The sequence below is a fragment of the Hemiscyllium ocellatum genome, chromosome 13, assembly GCF_020745735.1.
Source record: "Hemiscyllium ocellatum isolate sHemOce1 chromosome 13, sHemOce1.pat.X.cur, whole genome shotgun sequence".
NCBI classification, from domain to species: domain Eukaryota; kingdom Metazoa; phylum Chordata; class Chondrichthyes; order Orectolobiformes; family Hemiscylliidae; genus Hemiscyllium; species Hemiscyllium ocellatum.
The window spans coordinates 3746629-3767764 of NC_083413.1; the positions used below are offsets into that span (position 1 = coordinate 3746629).

The window sequence follows — 21136 nt, forward strand, 5'->3', positions numbered from 1 at the left end:
TGTGAGAGAACATTTTGGAAACAGTGCTAGTTTTGAGATAGCTGTGAATGAGGATAAATCGAGGCTTTGCAGGAAGGGAGAGCAAATTGTATCAGTAAAATGCAGGAACTATGGGGTGTTAATTTGGGAGCAGCTGTTGCCTGGTAAGTTTCCATTTGACATGTGGAAGTTGTCAAAAAACCTACAGAGTCCAACACCGGAATGTTCCAGTAAGGAAGAAGGACAAGGAAGATGAGGTAAGGGACCCTTGGATAATGAGGGAAGTTGTGAATTTAGTCAAAAGGAAAAAAGAATCATATGTAAGGTTTAGGAAGCTAAGATCGGACAGGGCCTGTGAGGAATACAAAGAATGCTGGAAGGAACTCAAGCAGGGAATTAAGAGAACAGGAGGGGCCATGAAATGACTTTGATCAGTATGGCTAATGAGAATCCCAAGGCATTTTATACGTAAATTATAAACAAGATGATAAATAATGAGAAGGTATGGCCATTCATGGAGAAAGGACGGAACTTGTGCTTGAAGGCAGAGGATTTGGGCAAGATCCTAAATGAGTACTTTGCGTTGGTATTCACCCAGGAGAAGAATATGAAGGGTAGAGATTTGTGTGGTGCAGGCGAGGGAATTTTGAGATCTAGAAAAACATTGTTAGAAATCTTGAAGAACATTAGGGTGGATAAATTCCTAAGGCATGATGGTATCTACCCCAAGTTATTGAGTGGCAACAGATCTTTATATCCTCACTTCCAATGGAGAGGTATTGGAGACTGATGAGGAGTTAATGTTGTTCTCCTGTTCAAGAAGCAAAATAGGGATAATCTAGGGAAACTATCAACTGGTGTGTCTGTTGTAGGTTGTTGGGAAGCAATTGGAAAGATTTCTTAGGGATAGGATTTACATGCACTTAGAAAAGCATGGCCTAATTAGGGAAAACGTATGGGAGAAGATTTGTAGCTCGGGTGCTCATTGTTGTGGTTCGGTTCGCCGAGCTGGGAATTTGGGACAAACAGGAAGACAGCTAACGATCCGCATCCATAAGCAACAACTAGCCACGAAACGACATGACCAGCTATCCTTAGTAGCCACATGTGCAGATGACAAGCAACATGAATTCGACTGGGACAACACTACTATTATAGGACAAGCCAAACAGAGAACAGCCGGGGAATTCCTAGAGGCATGGCACTCATCCACAGATCCAATCAATAAGCACATCGACCTGGACCCAATATACCGACCACTGCAGCGGACAGCTGGAACTGACAACCGGAAGCGGCAGATACAAATCACTATAAATGCCGGGGAAAGATCACAGAAGCGCTTCACAGGAGGCTCCCAAGCACTGAGGATGTCACCTAGACAGGGGACGAAACGTCTGCAACACAAATTTCCAGCTCGGCGAACAGAACCACAACTAATTAGGGAAAGTCAGCATGGCTTTGGGAGGAGCGGGGCCCTACCAATCTTTCAGGTAGTGAGTTCTGGATTCCCACCATCCTCTTGGTGAAAGAATTTCCTATTGAAGTCATTCATAGTCATCTTTTTGTTAACCAGGGACATAGAATATGAATTAATTAAGGGAAAGCAATGACCTTGTGGTATTGCCACTAGACTATTAATCCAGAAACTCAGCTAATGTTCTGGAGAAATGAATTCAAATCCCACTATGTCAGGTGGTGAAATTAGAATTCAATAAGAAAACTGGAATTAAGAGTTAATGATAGCCATGAAATTATTGTCAATTATCAGGGAGAAAAAACTCATCTGGATTCATTAACATCCTTCAGTAAAGAAACCTGCCATCCTTACCTGGTCTGACTCACATGTGACTCCAGACCCACAAAAATATGGTTGCCTTTTAATTGTCCTCAGGATCATTAGGGATGGGCAATAAATAGTGACCAGGCCAGTGATGCTCACATCCTGTGAATGATTTTATTTAAAACAATAATGGGAATAAGGCCTTCCTATCTGCTATAATCAATTTTTTTCTCTGTCTTCTCATGCCTAGTGGCAAATGAGGCAAATAAAACACGTTTACATTTGTTTCCATGGTTAGGTTTTCCTGGAACAGATCACTAACTTGGCACGAGAGATTATAGCTTGAGGGGCATCACCCTGCATCAAGCTTGGATTGACTAGAAGAGACAAAAAAACCTGCAAATGCTGGAATCCAAGGTAGACAGGCAGGAGGCTGGACGAACACAGCAAGCCAGGCAGCAGGGGTGGAGAAACCAACATTTTGGGTATAACCCTGAAGAATGGTTATACCCAAGATGTTAATTTCTCCACCATTTTGATGCTGCTTGGTTTGCTGCGTTCTTCCAGCTTGTTTGGACTGATTAGAAGGCACTTTGCTGTTCCTGCCTGCTATAGGCATATCACACAGATGTCTACACAGTTGTTGACTACTCACTACATAATTCCTAATCTCTGACCTTCTCTTGAAAACAGTATTAATATGACTGGCCCACCAGGGATGTCAGTAGTGAGGAATTCAGAAATGGTAACACTGTTGAATGTCAAGGGGTATTGGTTAGATTCGGTCTTGGAGATTGTCTAGCGTTTTTGTGAAACCCAGTGATGATGTTATTTGCCACTTATCACCCGAGAGACCTGAATATTGCCCAGATTTTGTTACATTCAAACATGGACTGCTTCAGTTTTGAATGGTGCTGGACATTGAGCAGTCATCCCCATTTCTGGCCTTAGGGTAGGGGAAAGCAGCAGATTTTGGATGGGCCAAGGACACTAACCTGAAGACCTCCAGCAGAGATGTCCAGGAGCTGAGATGCCAGTAGCAGTGGTGGACTCTCCCTTTATATGGGCATTTAAATGGGCATTGGATAGACATATGGAGGATAGTGGGCTAGTGTAGGTCAGGTGGGTTTGGGTCGGCGCAACATCGAGGGCCAAAGGGCCTGTACTGCGCTGTATTTTTCTATGTTCTATGACTGACCCCAACAACCACACAATCTTTCCTTTGTGCCAGGCATGACTGTTAGCAGCAGAGAGTTTTCCCCAATTCACACTGAGAGTGTTGCTGAACAGAGACCTTGGAGTGCAGGTTCATAGCTCCTTGAAAGTGGAGTTGCAAGTAGATAGGATAGTGAAGAAGACATTCAGTCTGCTTTCCGTTATCTGTCAGAGTATTGAGAACAGGAGTTGGGTGGTCATGTTGCGGCTGTACAGGACATTGGTTAGGCCACTGTTGGAATATAGTGTGCAATTCTGGTCTTCCTATCGAAAGATGTTGTGAAACTTGAAAGGGTTCAGAAAAGCTTCACGAGGATGTTGCCAGGGTTGTGAAGGATTTGAGCCACAGGGAGAGGTGAATAGGTTAGGATTGTTTTCCTGAGCATGGCAAGCTGAGGGTGACCTTATAGAGGTTTATAAAATCAAGAGAGGCATGGAGATGATAAATAGACAAAGACTTTACCCTGGGATGGGGGATTCCACAACTAGAGGGCATAGGTTTAGGGTGAGAGGGGAAAGATATAAAAGAGACCTAAGGGGCAACCTTTTCATGCAGAGGGTGGTACGTGTATGGAATGAGCTGCCAGAGGATGTGGTGGAGGCTGGTATAATTTCAACATTCAAAAGGCATCTGGATAGGTATATGAATAGGAAGGGTTTGGAGGGATATGGGCCAGGTGCTGGCAGATGGGACTATATTGGGTTAGGATATTTGGTCAGCACAGACAAGTTGGACCGAAGGGTCTGCTTCCGTGCTGTACATCTCTCCGACTCCAGTTTTGCTGTGGCACCTTAATGCCATAATCAGACACTGCCTTCTTGGCAAGGGCCGTCATTCTCATATCATCTTTGGCATTTAATCTGACGTTAATGGATAAAGGAGCTAATGTAATCATGCGATCAGGAGCTGAGTAATTGGAGGAGAGGGTGGGAGAAGGGGGCAGCTTATTTCAAAAGATTTCCTTGCTCAATTTTGTCTGATGCCATGAGACTTCATGGGGCCCAGACTCCAGAATTTTGAGGATTCCCAGGACAACTCCCTCCTGACTGTATACCACAGTGATGCCACCTCTGCTGGCTCAATCCTGCCAGTGAGACAGGACATACCTGGGGATAGTGGTGTGCAGGACGTGATATGATTATGTCTTAATCTTTTTCCTCTACAGCAGCACATCATTTAAAGAAGATTGGTTAAAAAGAAAAGCAAATGTTGGAAGATTTATATATGATAATCACAACGCTGTAATTTCTCTCTCATTTCTGGGGAGAGAGGTATTTGTATTGACAGTCTGTGCCCGTCTGTTTGTAAAAAGCGTGTAGATTCCTCTGATTAGGAAAAGTCCTGCTATTGCTGCAAAGTAACTTCCCCAAATGAGAACCTGCAAAAGAAAAACAGCCATTTAGTTTATTGCTGATCTTTCTGGATATTTCCAGCTTGCTTCAGTGGAAAGGTTACAGTCATCTTCCAAAAAGCCAGCTTCCCAAAAGCCAGCTTCCAAGCCCCTAAGACAGGCTTCACTGTTCAATTATTTTCAGTAATAGTTACAATCTGGCTATTATTAGATAAAATAAGCATTGACATTATCCCTGCTGTATTTAACTGAAGGTGTGGGCGTCAATGTGTTGCTGTATCAGCCTCAGTAAATACCATATGGTGCCTTATTTGCTCTGTCTGGAGGTGGCTCTCTCCTGAAGAATTGAGCACAATCTGGATAATGGCAGGTATTGGCGTTGGTTTGTTCAACAGGCTTGATCTGACATCGCCTCACTCCAGGCTTGTGACCAGCCTGTGTACTTGTGCTTTCTTTTCTTCGTTCTGAACAATGATTTTGTTTTGAAAATTCTTTTTGAATATACAATAACTGAGAGCGTTTAGAGCTTTAAAATTATATGATGCAAGCAATGAAAAAAAGTAACTGTAAAGAAATGAAACAATTGGAAGCAAGTCCTCACGTACGTAGAAATGGATATTGAATGCACCTGGGTGATAATATCCAAAGCTAGGCCTCTTGAATCAATCACAACAATGGTTAGGATGGTTTGGAGTATCAAGGCCACCGTAGAGTTGATGCCAAGCACTAATGCATGATGCCCCATCTCCAAGTTAGCTGCTATCTGAAACCTAGATTTAGAAATATTTTATTCAAACACAATCTTCTTAATAATGTTAAATCTGCATATTGTAATCATTGAAACTAATGCTATATATTAGATGGTATAAATAAGTGCTTGTTTGTGACATATTCCCAATTCCACCACTGAACTAATTATCAGACTCTGAGAGAGGTTTTCAAGTGGGACACTGTATGTTCCCAGAGGTGGCAAAACAGCTTTAACCGAAGAAATCTGTATTTTTCTTTAAGTCCAAGAGTTTTGTTCCAAGAGCAGGAATATACCACACAGCACTTCCAGCCAGCTTTCCCATTCAGTAAAGTCACTGCAAATCTGCTTGTGCTTTCATGTCTAATTTCCTCCTTCCTTCTGCTCACCCCTTGATAACTATTGTCTTCCAGATCAATCAAAACCTCAAACTCCAGTGGAGCACAGGGTCAACATGGGGGAAGATGGAGGCCCAGTGAGTACATCCTGGGCATTTGGTTCAAAGTTGGATTTGAACGTAGAACAGTACAGCACAGGAACAGGCCCTTCGGCCCATCATATCTATGCCAACCATGGAGCCATTCTAAATTAATGGTTTACATCCCTTTCGTTTAAAGCTCTTTTGCCACCCCTGGGAACATACAGTGTCCCACTTTGTATGTGTCTAAATGTCTTTTCGATGTGTTGGCAAATCTTTTCCAAATGCAATATTAGAGTAAAAATCAGGTTCACATCGTGGATTAATAGCCTTTAATTAAGTTAAAAGTAGCCTAATTAAAAAAAGGTGGCTCCCTTATAGTTATCTATTCAGACACCGAAATCCCTCGTCTGGATGGGGTATTGATTACTGTAGTCGGTGGTAAGACTAAAATGTGCATTGAAGCTCGATGTCAGAAAGAGATTTGGAAACCACGTGGCCAGTAAAAAGTGCAGTCAGAGTGAGGGAGCCTTCATTGTGTGAATCAGACACTGATTTAACATATCTGTGAATTTGGTTCAAAGTGGGAACTTAGTGAAGGGGAAAGGAGGTGGTTAGATTATGAACTTTACTGCAGGAAGTAATTCCTCTGGATCGAGGGACGGGGGGACTCATTGAGGTCAGCAACAGACAGACATCATGAATCACATGCAGTGGGAGCGCAGAGTGTCACAAAGCTCGACCCTTTTTTTCTAAAAGCTGTTCCTTAGCTCAAGGAGACCCTGTCCTTGATTTTTTTCAGAGGGACAATCAGTCTGGTTTGGTACAGAGATGAAAAGGATTTTGAGAGGCCTTTTGTTTATATGTAAACAGGTGAAACTTCAGACCAAAGTGGTCAGGTTTTAGAAGTGACCTGTATAAAGAAAGGGGAGTGGTCACCTCTCGAGCTGAGCTGAGCAGTTTTAGTTCCATCCGGAACTGGGAAGTTCAACAGGGAGCTGTGTGGAAACTCTCTTTTCAGCCTTTCAACTTCAACCTGTAAGCGTGTGTTCCATTTATACTGGTTTTTAAAGGGAGTTTACTTATTAGGACTGTTATGCATATTCGGAACAGCATAATTTAGTTTAGTTTGGATAGCTGAGATCTGTTAGGCTTCTTTATTGTGTTCTTTGTGTTTCATTGTGTAATTTTGTGAATAAATTTTTGTCTGTTTTTAAAATCTAGTAGTCAACCGAGCTAACTTACTCCAGGTAATTTTCACTGCACACTTACTGAAACAAGTTACAAAGTTATGGTCTGGGGCTGCCTGCTTAAGAGTGTTTTGAGTGGCCTGGCCTAGTCCATAACAGACTCAGGGCTCTTTGCGGGATTTTAAACAGTGAGTGGTTGGTGCTAGTGTCTTTTATTTCAGGTGTTGGTTTGGTTGGGTAGACAAAGCTTGGGATAGTAATGGTCCTTTCAGTCACCAAGAGTTTTCTGGATGTGGATGCGATGACTTTGGAAGTTTTGCAAAAAGTGAATAAGACCAAGTTACAAGAGTGAGCAGAGAAGCTGGAGGAACTGGAACTGCCTGTTTCTGTGAGGAAAGGAGAGATGATTACAGCAGTAGCTCAGCATCTAAACTTGTTGGAGATACCATTAGAATCTATAGAGATGGCAAGAATTCAGTTGCAAATGAAGCAGCCTGGGTTAGAGGTGAGAGATAAGGAAAGGGCAGCAGAAATGAAACAGTTTGAGTTGTGATTATCAGCAGAAGAGAAGGAAAAAGAGAGAGCCTTTGAACTTCAAAAGCTGACACTTAAAAATGAACGACAGCTTGAAAGGCTAGAGATAAAGGCTGAGGGTAGGCTCAGTAAGGAAGAGAGTGAGGATGAGCAAGCCCCTGGTAGTCTGAAGCCTCGTGAGAAAATGTTTAAATATATTCAAGCATTGCCTAAATTTGATGAGAAGGATGTGGAAGCATCTTTCATCTCATTTGAAAAGGTATCAAAACAGATGCAGTGGCCAGTGCCAATGTGGGTTTTGTTGATCCAAACAAAACTTATAGGTAGGGGAAGTGAGGTATTTGCATCACGATCAGAGGAGGTACCTGGGGAGTATGATGAGGTGAAAAAAGCCATTTTAAGTGCATATGAGCTTGTACCAGAAGCCTATAGACAATGTTTCAGGAGTCTAAGGAAGGACTGAGGAAGGATCAAACAGAGTAATTTCAATAAATTGATAAGAGCTTTAAAAAGCAAGCAAACCTGTGATGCCCTTAAAGAGGTAACTATTTTGGAGGAATTCAAAAATTCACTGCCTGAATTAGTGCAACCCCATGTAGAAGAGCAGAGAGTTAAAACAGCAAGGTTAGCAGCTGAAGGGGCTGATGGTTAGGAGCTGGTCCATAAAACATGGTTTGGCTTCCAGAATCAATTTTAGTCCATGGGGGATAGAAACTGGGGCAATGAGAAATCCTCACATGGAAAGAAAAGGTGGATCTCAGTGAAGATCATAAGGAGAACTTACCACAGGATAAAAAAGAAACCCTTGAATGGGGACAAAGAAATTAAAAAGCCTTGGTGTTTTCATTGTAATAAAGTGGGCTATATGAAATCACAGTGTTGGTGGGCAAGGAGAAAGCCAGATGTATGAAAACCAGACAAGCCTGGAAGCTTTGTTGGACTAATAACAAAAAGCACAAGGGAAGTTAGACAATTGCCTCAGAGTGCACAAGATGTTCAGAGGTTGGTTAAGGAGGATGTGCCAGATCTTCTTAAAAACTATACACATGCAAGGGTAAAGGTTATTCACATCGGCTGGGAGTAATAGGTAAGGAGGTTACAATGTTAAGGGACACAGGATGCTCTCAGTCTGTGATGCTGAAGGATGAGAAGGTATGTACTCCTGAGGGACTACTGCCAGAAAAATGGTAACAGGAATTCATGGTGAGACAAAAAGTGCTCAGTTATGTAAAGTGAGGCTAGAGAGTCCAGAGAAGAGCGGAGAATGTGTGGTAGGAGTACTGGACAACCTCTCAGCTCCAGGAATACAATTTGTCCTTGTAAATGATACAGCAGGCAACTGAAGACATGGAGAATGTTTATCCAGGCATTTTCCCGGATTGTGTGATCACAACATCACAGAGGTACAGGCTAAAGCAGGAGAGATCAAAAGGCACAGAAAAGGAAGCTGACGTGCGATTATCCAAAATTTCATTCGATCGGATAAGTGGAACAAAGAAGGAGCAAATTGGTAAACATGCCAGTGTCTTTAGCTCTACTAAGCTGATTGAATTACAGCAGAAGAATGGGGAGTTACAATAGTTATATCAAAAGGCATTTACAGAGAAAGAAAGTGAATGCATGCCTGTGTGTTATTACTTAACAAATGATGGAGTGCATGCTCCAACTTGGCATAATCAAAGTGAGTTGCAGTGACTGGAGCTCACCCAGAGACATAGTACTAAAGCCAGATGGTACCCAATGGTTATGTGTGGACTATCACAATGTCAACACTATTACAAAGACTGATGCATATCCAGTTCCATGGTTGGTGGACTGTGTTGAAAAAGTGGGACTAGCAACTTAGATTTCTAAGTTGGACTTGCTCAAAGGCAAGTACCTCTGTCAGAGAGAACAGACAATTTTGGTTTTTGTAACGCCAAATGGACTTTATCAGTTCAAAGTCATGCCATTTGGTATGAAAAATGTTCCAGCCACATTTCAGAGACTAATTAATAAGATAATTGCCAGATTATCCAACTGTATAGTATATATTTATGACGTGGTGATTTTTAGTCATTCATGGAAGGAACATTTACAGCATTTATCGGACTTGTTCGATTGACTTCAGAAGGCAGGCTTGGTGGTAAACCTAGCTAAAAGTAAATTTGCCAAAACCAAAGTCACTTTGCTGGGCCATGTTATTGGACACGGGATGTGAAAATGAAAGTAATTGGGGAATTTCCCACACCATCAACCAAAAAAGCAGTACTACAGTTCCTGGGGTTGAGCGGATTATACCAAAAGTTTGTACCGAACTTTAGCAGCGTGGCTGCTCAACTCACTAAATTGTTAAAAAAGGGCAAGAAGTGACAGTGGACTGTCAAAAGGCATCTGACAGCCTAAACACTGTGTTAACCACTGCCCCAGAATTAGCCACAATGGATTACACAAAGCCTTTCAAAGCAGCTGTCGATGCCAGAGATATGGGTGTTAGTGTAGTGCTCCTGCAGGAGGCCAATAAAAGAATAGAAAGTCCCATCGGGTACTTTGCTAGGATGTTGAACGTTCATCAACAGAAATATTCAATGGTGGAGAAGGAGACTTTAAGCTTGGTGTTGGCATTCCAACATTTCAGTGTTTATATTACCAGCAATGCATCTGAGACAATCGTATACACTGATCTCAACCCATTTGACATTTGAGGAGAAATTTAAGGACAAAAATGCTAGACTGTTTAGATGGAGCTTGTTGACGCAGCCATTCAATTTGACAATTGTGCATTGGCAAAAACGTGCTAGCCAATGAGTTATCGAGACTCGAGATGGAGGCATTCAGTGGTAGGTGTACTGTAGCCTTAATTTGCTTGGGATTGTGCATGTTTCCATGTTTATAGTTAGTGTAGTGTATATGTGTGTTTAGAGTACTAACCGGGTTTTGAAGGGTGAAAAATGAAGCCATCTTTTGGTATTGATGGTTCATTTTTTTAAGGGGAGAGGTGCCACAACGCTAGCCCCTTTTTTTCTAAAAGCTGTTCCTTGGCTCAAGGAGACTCTATCCTTGATTTTTTTCAGAAGGACAATAAACCAGGCCAGGCTCCGATCAGTCTGGTTTGGTACAGAGATGAAAAGGATTTTGTGAGGCCTTTTGTTTATATGTAAATAGATGAGACTTCAGACCAAAGTGGTCAGGTTTTAGAAGTGACCTGTATAAAGAAAGGGGAGTGGTCAGCTCTTGAGCTGAGCTGAGCTGTTTAGTTCAGTCTTGAACTGGGAAGTTCAATGGGGAGCTGTGGGCAACTCTCTCTCTCACTTTCTCCCCTCAACTTCTATGTGTAAGCATGTTTTCCATTTATATTGGTTTTTAAAGGGAATTTGCTTACTAGGACTGTTATGCATATTCAGAACAGCATAATTAAGTCTAGTTGGATAGGCTGAGTTTTGTAGGGGTTCTTTGTGATTCATTGTATAATTTTGTGAATAAATTTTTGTCTGTTTTAAAATCTAATAGGAGATCTCGTTAACTTAATCTGGGTAATTTTCACTGTACACTTACCGAAACAAATTGCAAAGTTATGGTCTGGGGCTGTCTGCTTAAGAATGTTTTGAGTGGTCTGGCCTAGTCCATTAAAAGAAAAAGTAGTGGATTGGCGAATGGGATTGATAAGTATTTCCAGTCGCTATTGTAAAGTGTTTGTGTTTGGATCTTTGATCCCTTAAACATGACTTGTTAAATACAAGCTTGAAACTGGTGTGAAAAAATACAATGTAAAGAGCTAGAGTAATTAACTAATAAATTAAATGTGACAGTGAAGGTAGGACAGGTGATGTGTGGCTGCTGCAGTATGTTGGAGCTGCTGGAAGCTGTAGTAAGAGTTTGCACCTTGAGGAATTTTGGAATTGGTTTGAGAAGCTGGAGTCCAACCTGCAGACATTGTGTCAAATCAGGGAAGGGCAAATTACCTGGGCATTTTTCTCCAGAGGGTGATCATATTCCTCAGATTAGCTCATTCAAACTTGATCTCAGATCAGAGACAGGAGTGTGTGAATTCAGGTGAGGCAAGTATGAGGATCTAGGGGCTATTATTTCAGGAACCTGAGCCCCGTCCAACAGTTATGGGGTTCTTATAAGCTTTGTGACAAAAGAGACTGCAGGAAGAATGAGTGAACTACTACCGATTCTTGGTGTAAGGAACTACTGAAGTTGGGGAGAGCAAAGAGGAATGTAGTTATGGTCAGGGACAGTATAATTAGGGAGATGGATTCTTTTCCCGGCCCCAGGGGCTGTGTTTCCTGCCCAGTGCCAGGGTTAAAGACATCTCCTCGGTGGTGGAGAGGAAATTGGATTGGCCAGGAAGGAATCCAGGTGATGTCAGCCAAGTTTGTAGCAACAACATTGACCAAACGCGAGAGAAGGTTCCCTGGCCAACGTGTCTGTGTCGGGCTTGCTGCAGTGAAACTCAGTGCAAGCTGGAAGAACAACACCTCATTTTTCACTTGGGGACCCTGCAGCATCTGGATTCAAGAGCGAGTTCAACAACTTTAGGGTTTGAGGCACCATCTCCCATGTCCTTACCCAACCCCCACACACCAGGCCTTGTTATCACATGGTCTGCTATTACACACAACCCATTGTTAACTACTAATAGTGCCAGTAGCAGCCATTCATTCTCTCAGGCTGATTATTGTTCACTCCTTTGTTCAATTGTGCTCTACCTCCATCAATCGTTTGCTCCTTACTCCCTCCTCCCACCCTATCTTTTGCATTAAAAACAACCTTTTCCTAACTAGCTGAGGAAGGGTCACTGGACCTGAAACGTTAGCTCTGACTTCTCTCCACAGATGCTGCCAGACCTGCTGAACTTTTCCAGCAATTTCTGTTTTTGTGCCTTAAAAAAGGACAATGCCATTTTTTAAACCATTGACTCAGGTTCTGGACCAGCTGCAGTGGGAAATTCTGCTCAGGATTCACCCTCTCATCGTCTCAATAAGATTATTTCTCACCCTTCCAAAATTCCAATGGATACCCAACTTTGTACACAACATTTATAATCAATTTTCTATTAGTTTATATTTTCCAACAACAACAGATGGAATTCTACTGCCTTTGCAAGATTACCAATGAGTAAATTATTTGCAACTATCAATTTTACAAATTGGACTTGCAAAAGATTTAAAAGAAATCCGTGAACTAATTGGATTGGGACAAAATTTAAGATGTTCACATTTTGGGTGGAATTTTCTTTAGTCAGTAAGTTCCAGAATTATCAAAGTTAAAAATCACACAACACCAGGTTATAGTCCAACAGGCTTAATTGGAAGCACACTAGCTTTCGGAGCAACGCTCCTTCGTCATCTTCTGAAGGAGCAGCGCTCTGAAAGCTAGTGCTTCCAATTAAACCTGTTGGACTATAACCTGGTGTTGTGTGATTTTTAACATTGTACACCCCAGTCCAACTCCGGCATCTCCAAACCAGAATCATCAGTTCACCTCAAAATTCAGTAAAAGAAGGTTCAATTGGTTCTTTTCTTGCCCTGACTTTTTAAATCATTATTTTCATCATTTGAATTGTTTTACTTTCATTAAATGACATACTCACATTGCGACAGTATTCAGCAGCATGTAAGATCCCTTGAATAAAACAAAACCAGCATAACAAACCCAGATATGATTTGACAAAGCCATGGTGTATAATATACCGCTGTTCACAGCTGAGAAGATTCCCAGTATCAGTTCCCCCCACGTTGTCCAATTTACTTTGACATGTCCAATTACAAAAGCAGTAGAAGCCCCTGAAAGAACAGAAAAAGAAGCAGGGTCATTGATCACACCCAGAGATTCAGTGAAATGTTTTAGACAATGATTTTCATACCATCATACTGTTTTAACTAACAATGGATTGTTTGTCATAATCACTGGGGATGTAGTCTAATTATTCCAGTGTTGGTGGGAGTTGTGCATGGGGACCCTGCAGCATCCTTATTTAATCAGATCCAAAGGGAAACTGAGGACTCGACAAGGCAAATGCCCTACACCCTGGAGCCCTTTGAAATCATCTGTAAAACAATGTCTTTGGCTGGTTCCCATGAAATTAAGAGTTACTCAGGAAATATTATTAAATGCATAATATTCCCCCTGTGAAATTGTTGTTAATCAGACCCCATATTCAGCTCACGACACCCAGCTACACTTACCCCCGATCTTGACAAGACACCCCAGGATCTGACACCCTCACCCACCCTCACAGGACCCAATGCCACCCTGATGTGATCCCAATCCCTAACCTGACACTCCCAAGCCTGGCACATCCCTGCTCCCCACCAATCCCAGCATCCCCAGCCCCTGTGGTCCCAAAGCTGGTGTCACTCCCCTCCCCACCCCACTCTCTCAATCTTACCATCAGATCCAACCTGCTGATGCTGGCTCTGATACCTGATCCCCATCCCCCACTGCCTGCCCTCTCCCCAACCTCCCCATTCCCGACCTGAGGTCTCCAGCCATTCCTCCATGTCTTATTTGACGGTTGTGGGACTCACGTGGTCAGTAAGGCAATGCAACTTACCAGTATCAATCAGTCAGTGTCATTATTAATAGATACCAGCATCATTAGAATGTGTTGTGTTCCAATAACAATCCTAAATCATTATAAAAGATAAATCACCACTGAAACAGATCTAAACAGATTGAGCTGTGGCCCACAACTACGGTTGGAGGAAAGGTTCTGAGGAAAGGTCACTGGACCCGAAAGTTAACTCTGATTTCTCTCCACAGATACTATCAGACCTGCTGAGCTTTTCTTTTGTTTGTGTATGCAATTTGTGTTTCATTCAGAAATGAAGAGATGGGACCAATCCAATCAGGTACAAATGCTTGGTTGCCAATGTGGATTTCTGAAAAACATAACCAGACTAGATCATATGAAGTCAAGATTAGTGTGGTGCTGGAAAAGCACAGCAGGTCAGGCAGCATCAGAGGGGCAGGAAACATTGATTTTCCTGTTCTTTGGATGCTGCCTGACCTGCTGTGCTTTCCCAGCACCACACTAATCTTGACTCTAATCTCCAGCATCTGCAGTACCCACCTTCACCGAGATCGTATGAAGTCATTTCTGCTCATGGTATTACATGGCAAAGGAACAGAAACTAGCTCAGGCCAGAATATAACATGGGGAAAGTGAGGACTGGAGAAGGATGCCTGCCTTGAAGTTCTCCTCCTCACTCCCATTCCTGATGAGGGGTTCAAGACCAAAACGCCGATTCTCCTGCCCCTCAGCTGCTGTCTGACCTGCTGTGCTTTTCCAGTGCCACACTTTTTGACTCTGAATATAACTTGTACAGCGAAGAGTGAGGAGAAACTCAGACAATGTCTGTGAATGATGTTGAGTGACAGCAACGAGCAGAGAGATCAGGGTAGGATGTTGAGCTTCCAAAGGGTTACATTGAAGTTTGAATTATTAATCGTGTTTGTATAACTACCACATTGACAATATGAGTTGATGTTTATCCGTTTTGGATTTCTTCCTTTAAAAAAAGGAGTGTGTTGTGTTACTTCACACAGTTATTTAAGAGACTATGGGTATTAGGACTAGAATAAATAGAATAGAATAGAATAGTCTTTATTGTCACTGGAACTGGGTGCAGTTAAAAGTTTGTAATGTCACCTCTTGGCACTACCTTGGGTTCTAGGTACCTAGGTACAGATATTTTAAGCGTTGTTACAGAATAAAAAAAGGGGAGCATGGGAACAAAGTTTAGAAAGTCCAGAATGAGAATAAAAGTGACCATAAAGTCCTGGAGTTCAGCCCCTCTCCACTGTGAGTCCGTGCCATCCAGCCCCAGAGCAGGAGGCCATGCTGCGTCTGGCCAGGACTCCCTCAGCAACACGTCCAGCCCGACCTGGGCTGCACCCATTCCACCGCCCCCACCGCGATCCCTGGCCCATGTTTACTCCCCTCCCCCCCCCCCCCCCACTCCCTCACCACTGTGGCCCCCAGCCCATGCTCACCCCCACCCCCACCGTGACCTCCGGTGCGTGCTCACCACCCCCACTCCCACTGTGACCCCCAGCCCGTGCTCACCCCCCCAACTCCACTGTGACCCCCAGCCCATGCTCACCCCCCCAACCCCACTGCGACCCCCAGCCCGTGCTCACTTCCCCCCTCCCCTGCCCACTGTGATCCCCTCCACCTGCCCAAAATCCAGCCATGTCCCATTCCCTCGACTCCACTGTCCAGGTGGGCAGAGCTGTCAAAAGTTGGGAGGGGGAGAAAAAAATCTACAAAGAGGAGACAAAAAAGAAGGAAAAGGAGTCTGAGAGAGAGGAGCTCCAAGTGGAGCGTCCTACTCTACCACTGGAACTAGTTTAAATTGTGAACACTGGGCAGCATGGGTAAGTTTGGCCGAATGGCCTCTTTCCATGCTGAGGAGCTCTATGACTCGTCCATACTCTCATAATAGATTCCCTACTGTGTGGAAATAGGCCAATTAGACCAACAAGTCCACTCCAACCCTCCAAAGAGTAACCCACCCAGACCATACCCCCTACCCTATATTTACCCCTGACTAATGCACCTAACCTGCACATCCCTGGACACTATGTGGCAATTTAGCACGGCCAATCCGACCTAACCTGCACATCTTTGGATTGTGGGAGGAAACCACACAGACACAGGGAGAATGTGCAAACTCCACACAGACAGTCACCCAAGGCTGGAATCGAACCCGGGTCACTGGTGCTGTGAGGCAGCAGTGCTAACCACTGAGCCACCGTGCTGCCAATGTCACTGTATCACAGCATGTGACCTAAAGGTTTAAAGTTAGCAGACCTCGTCTTCACTGGCACCACTGAAAGCATGCATGCCAATGGGAGTGTGCTGCTGGCTATCTGCCTGTGACTATGGTGTATGTATATATTAACAACTGTATTACATTTCCATTGGACATTTCTCATCACATTACCAACATCTAATTCTTCTGTGAGTTAACATCAATATTGCCCCATCTGGTACAAATATTCTGCTGAAGGCATGAGGCAAATCACATGGAACTTCAGAGAAACAGGAGTGAGAGCTCAGAAACAAGCAGGTCAAAATCCCTCTGATCCACTCAAATCTTGTCATAGCTTCAGATGTCATTGGACTTCATTTTATTCTTTGAATAATTTTACAAACAGTAAAATGACTGAAAGATAAGCCATTGCATTATCTGAACATTTTGCTTCCTTCTAAAACATGCCAGTAAACCCTCTATTTGCTTCACGGAGTATTCGGATTTTAATCCGTTCCCTTTCCTGCTACTCTTCTGATTTGCTCCAAAAGTTGACTCATTTCACATCCTAGGAGAAAGTGAGGACTGCAGATGCTGGAGATCAGAGCTGAAAATGTGTTGCTGGAAAAGCGCAGCAGGTCAGGCAGCATCCAAGGAGCAGGAGAATCGACGTTTCGGGCATGAGCCCTTCTTCAGGAATCAGCCATTCCTGACGAAGGGCTCATGCCCGAAACGTCGATTCTCCTGCTCCTTGGATGCTGCCTGACCTGCTGCGCTTTTCCAGCAACACATTTTCAGCTCATTTCACATCATAAGCTGCTCAAAATGGCCCACCGTTTGGCTGGTACCTGAATGGATCAGTTCTCTCCAGTTTGGCGTTACCTCAAGACACCCTTCCACCTCCTGTACACCAGCAAATGAATACACTTTCATATCTTGCATCACCTTAACCACTCTTGTAACATCTTTCCTTTTGCTGGAATGAAGAGGTGTTAATAGCTGGTTACTTTAACGAGGACCAGGATGATTAATGTTCTACTTACCCACAATGTTTGACACAGCCTCTGCTCCACCATTATACAGCCTGGTATTCTGGAATGGCTCAATGTGTTTCCACAGCACCTGCATGTAGTACACGATGAGATGATAGCCAGCAGTGGCTAATGCCCACCAAATGGACCAGCAGAGGAGTTGTGGAGAAGTGTAACAAGCTTTGAAATCAGACCACAGTTGGACAAAGACATCTTTTACACTGTGATGACCTTTTCCCTTCATCGGACCATCAGCATCTTGTTTCTGTACCTCTTCATCCAACTTCGCAGGCGGATGTGAGAGTGTCCGTGTTTCCACGTTATTTGCAGAACTGGTGCTTTCAGACACTGGCCTAACAGCTTCAGGTAATGGTGGATTTTGGATGGTTTCAGATTTCTCTATCCTGTGGAAGAACATGCTTCTCTTGGGCATTGGCAGGAAAATAGAAAAAAGGAGGGCTACAGACACAGAGACCAGCGAGACAATGTTCAAACAGAAATAAGAGACACTCCAAACAGTAACCAGGACTTGTGCCAGGATTGAAGCAAAGGTGTTTCCAATCAATGTGACACTCTGATAGTAACTTGTCACTTTCTGATAGTGCTCCAAACTCACAACATTGTAAATGTAAGAGAAACAAGCGACAACAGTAGCAGTCATTATGCCATAGCAAACTACTGAAAGCTGCATGACCAAAACATGTTGTCCAAAGGTGATTAAACTCATGCCAATAGTTGAGGCAACACAGTGACAAACTATAACTGGTTTATATTTTAAATAATCTGTGAGCAGGAAGACAGGCACTGACACTGCCAAGTAAGTGTAAGTCATTACTGGTAATACTTCATTCATCATCTGAAAGTGAATAGGAAAAATATATGTTAAAAAGAAACAATGTGTTAAATAAAAATAAAATTAGCAACAAGCCTAAGAACAAAACACAAAGCAATATCCAAATATAAAAATTGTGGATGTCAAATGCACATTGGGGAGTGCTACGTGGAACCTCCATTTTGATCATAAACACCATCTGCCTCTAGTGGCCTGTCCTCATCACCCTACAACCTTCCTCCCACACTGACACCTCTACCCTTGACCCACCGCCGTGTTCCAGAGAAACCGAAGGCACTTTCTCCGAGCTGTTGATCTCCTTGACTCTATGACCCCGAGTGTATAACATTTAGCTGATCAAAATTAAAATAAAAGTTCCACCTTTTTTAGTAGTTTACTCCTTTTGCCCAATATTCCACTTCATTAAAATTATATCATTGATCGATTTTTGTAACTATTTATTAATACAGTTTGAGAGATATCGCAGTTAATGAGCATGCCTCTTAGTGTCAGCACTAACTACCTGGAATACACGTCCTCCCACCCAGTATCCTGCAAGAACTCCATCCCATTCTCCCAACTCCTCCATCTCCGTCATATCTGCTCCAACACGGAGACATTCCACTCCTGAGCATCCCAGTCGTTCACCCATTTCAAACAATATGTTTTTCCTTCCTCTGTCATCCAGATAGTCCTCTACCCCACTTCCTCCATTCCCCATTCCACTGCTCTAAACACCTCCCCCTCCCCCCCCCCTTTAAATGCAATAAAGACAGAGATCGCTTCTCCTCACCTACCACCTCACTGGTCTCCGCATCCAACATATCATCCTCAAACACTTCCGCCAACTCCAGTGAGACACCACCACCAAGAACATCTTCCCCTCCCCACTCCTCTCTGTCTTCCGCAAGGACCGTTCCTTTCCACAGTCCTTGGTTAGGTCCACTGTCCCCACCAAATACCCCAAAACCCCCAGGTACCTTCCCCAGCAACCAGAAAAGATGCAAAACCTGCCAGTACACCACCCACCCTCACCGCAATCCAGACGTTCCAGATCAGACAGAGGTTCACCTGCATCTAGAAAATACAACACAGAACATTCCAGCGCAGTACAGGCCCTTCGGCCCTCAATGTTGTGCCGACCTGTGGAACCAATCTGAAGCCCATCTAACTCACACTATTCCATTTTCATTCATATGTTTATCCAATGACAATTTAAATGCCCCTAACGTTGGTGGGTCTATTACTGTTGCAGGCAGTACTTTCCATGCCCCTCTACTTTCAGAGTACAGAACCTACCTCTGACATCTGTCCTATATCTATCAGCCCTCAATTTAAAGCTATGTCCCTTCATGCTAGCCATCAGCATCCAAGGGAAAAGGCTCTCATTGTCCACTCTATCTAACCCTCTGATTATCTTATATCTCTCAACTAAGTCACCTCTCAACCTTCTTCTCTCTAATGAAAACAGCCTCAGTTCCCTCAGCCTTTCCTCATAAGACCTTCCTTCCATACCAGGCAACATCCTAGTAAATCTCCTCTGCACCTTTCCAAAGCTTCCACATACTTCCTATAATGCGGTGACCAAAATTGTACGCTGTACAGCCATACCAGAATTTTGTGCAGCCATACCAGAGTTTTGTACAGATGCAACATGACCTCGTGGCTCCAAAACCCAATCCCTCCACCAATAAAAGCTAACACATCGTATGCTTTCTCAACAACCATATCAACCTGGGTGGCTGCTTTCAGGGCTATATGTACATGGACACCAAGATCTCTCTGCTCATCTTCACTACCAAGAATCTTACCATTAGCCCAGTACTCTGTATTCCTGTTGTTCCTTCCAAAGTGAATTATCTCACACTTTTCCACATTAAGCTCTATTTGCCACATCTCAGCCCAGCTCTGCAGCTTAACTATTTCCCTCTGTAACCTGCAACATCCTTCAGCACTATCCACAACTCCACCAACCTTAGTGTCATCCACAAATTTACTAACCCTTCCTTCTACGCCCTCATCTAGGCCATTAATAAAAATGACATACAACAGTGGCCCCAAAGCAGATCCTTGCGGTACATCACTAGTAACTGAACTCCAGGATGAATATTTCCCATCAATCACACCCTCTTTCTTCTTTTAACCATCCAATTTCTGACCCAAACCGTTAAATCACCCTCAATCCCATGCCTCTGTATTTTGTGCAATAGCCTACCGTGGGGAACCTTATCAAACACCTTCCTGAAATCCATATACACCACATCAACCACTTTACCCTCATCCACCTGTTTGGTCACCTTCTCAAAGAATTCAATAAGGTTTGTGAGGCATGACCTATCCTTCACAAAACCAGGTTGACTATCTCTAATCAACTTATTACTTTCTAGATGATTATAAACCCTCTCTCTTATAACCTTTTCCAACACTTTACCCACAACCGAAGTAAGGTTCACTGGTCTATAATTACCAGGGTTGTCTCTACTCCCCTTCTGGAACAAGGGAACAACATTTCCTATCCTCCAGTCTTCTGGCACTATTCTGTAGACAATGAGGACAGAAAGATCAAAGCCAAAGACTCTGCAATCTTCCCCCAGCTTCCCAGAAAATCCTAGCCAGCGATTTACCTATTTTCACACCTTCCAGAATTGCTAACACCTCCTCCTTGGGAACCTCAATCCCATCTAGTCTAGTAGTCTGTATCTCAGTATTCTCCTTGACAACATTGTCTTTTTCCAGTGTGAATACTGACAAAAAATATTCATTTAGTGCTTTCCCATTTCTTTGGACTCCATGCACAACTTCCTACTACTGTCCTTGATTGGCCCTAATCTTACTCTGGTCATTCTTTTATTCCCGATATACCTATAGAAAGCTTCAGGGTTTTCCTTGATCCTATCCACCAGCAACTTCTCATGTCCCCATGGTTTGTCTTAGCTCTCTCATTAGGTCTTTCCTGGCTACCTCGTAACTCTCAAGTGCCCTAACTGAGCCTTTAAGTCTCATCCTAATATAAGCTTTCTTCTTCATCTTGACAAGAGATTCAATTTCTTTAATAAACCACGGTTCCCTCACTCGACCACTCCTCCCTGCCTGACAGGTACATACTTATCAATGACCTGCAGTGGCTGTTCCTTGAATAAACTCCCCTGAAGTTTCCTTCTCCATCCTACGCATCCTAAATCTTGCCTAATTGCGTCATAATTGCCTTTCCCCCAGCTATAACAACTGTATATACCTATCCCTTTCCATCGTTAAAGTAAACAAAACCAAATTGCAGTCACTATCGCCAAAGTGCTCACCCGTCTCCAAATCT

At 43.3% G+C, this 21136-nt stretch overlaps 1 protein-coding gene across 1 annotated transcript in view; it reads right to left on the reverse strand.

Annotated features, from left to right (window-relative positions):
- Positions 1-4206: 4206 nt before the first annotated feature.
- Positions 4207-21136, reverse strand: part of LOC132821662 (thiamine transporter 2-like) — a 31134-nt gene continuing 14204 nt past the window's right edge. The window contains exons 2-6 of the mRNA XM_060834372.1: positions 17311-17847; positions 17004-17274; positions 12795-12987; positions 4955-5096; positions 4207-4353 (exon numbers count right to left, since the gene is read on the reverse strand). Coding sequence (XP_060690355.1) covers positions 4207-4353; positions 4955-5096; positions 12795-12987; positions 17004-17274; positions 17311-17847 — 1290 coding nt within the window. The remainder of the gene's footprint in view (positions 4354-4954; positions 5097-12794; positions 12988-17003; positions 17275-17310; positions 17848-21136) is intronic.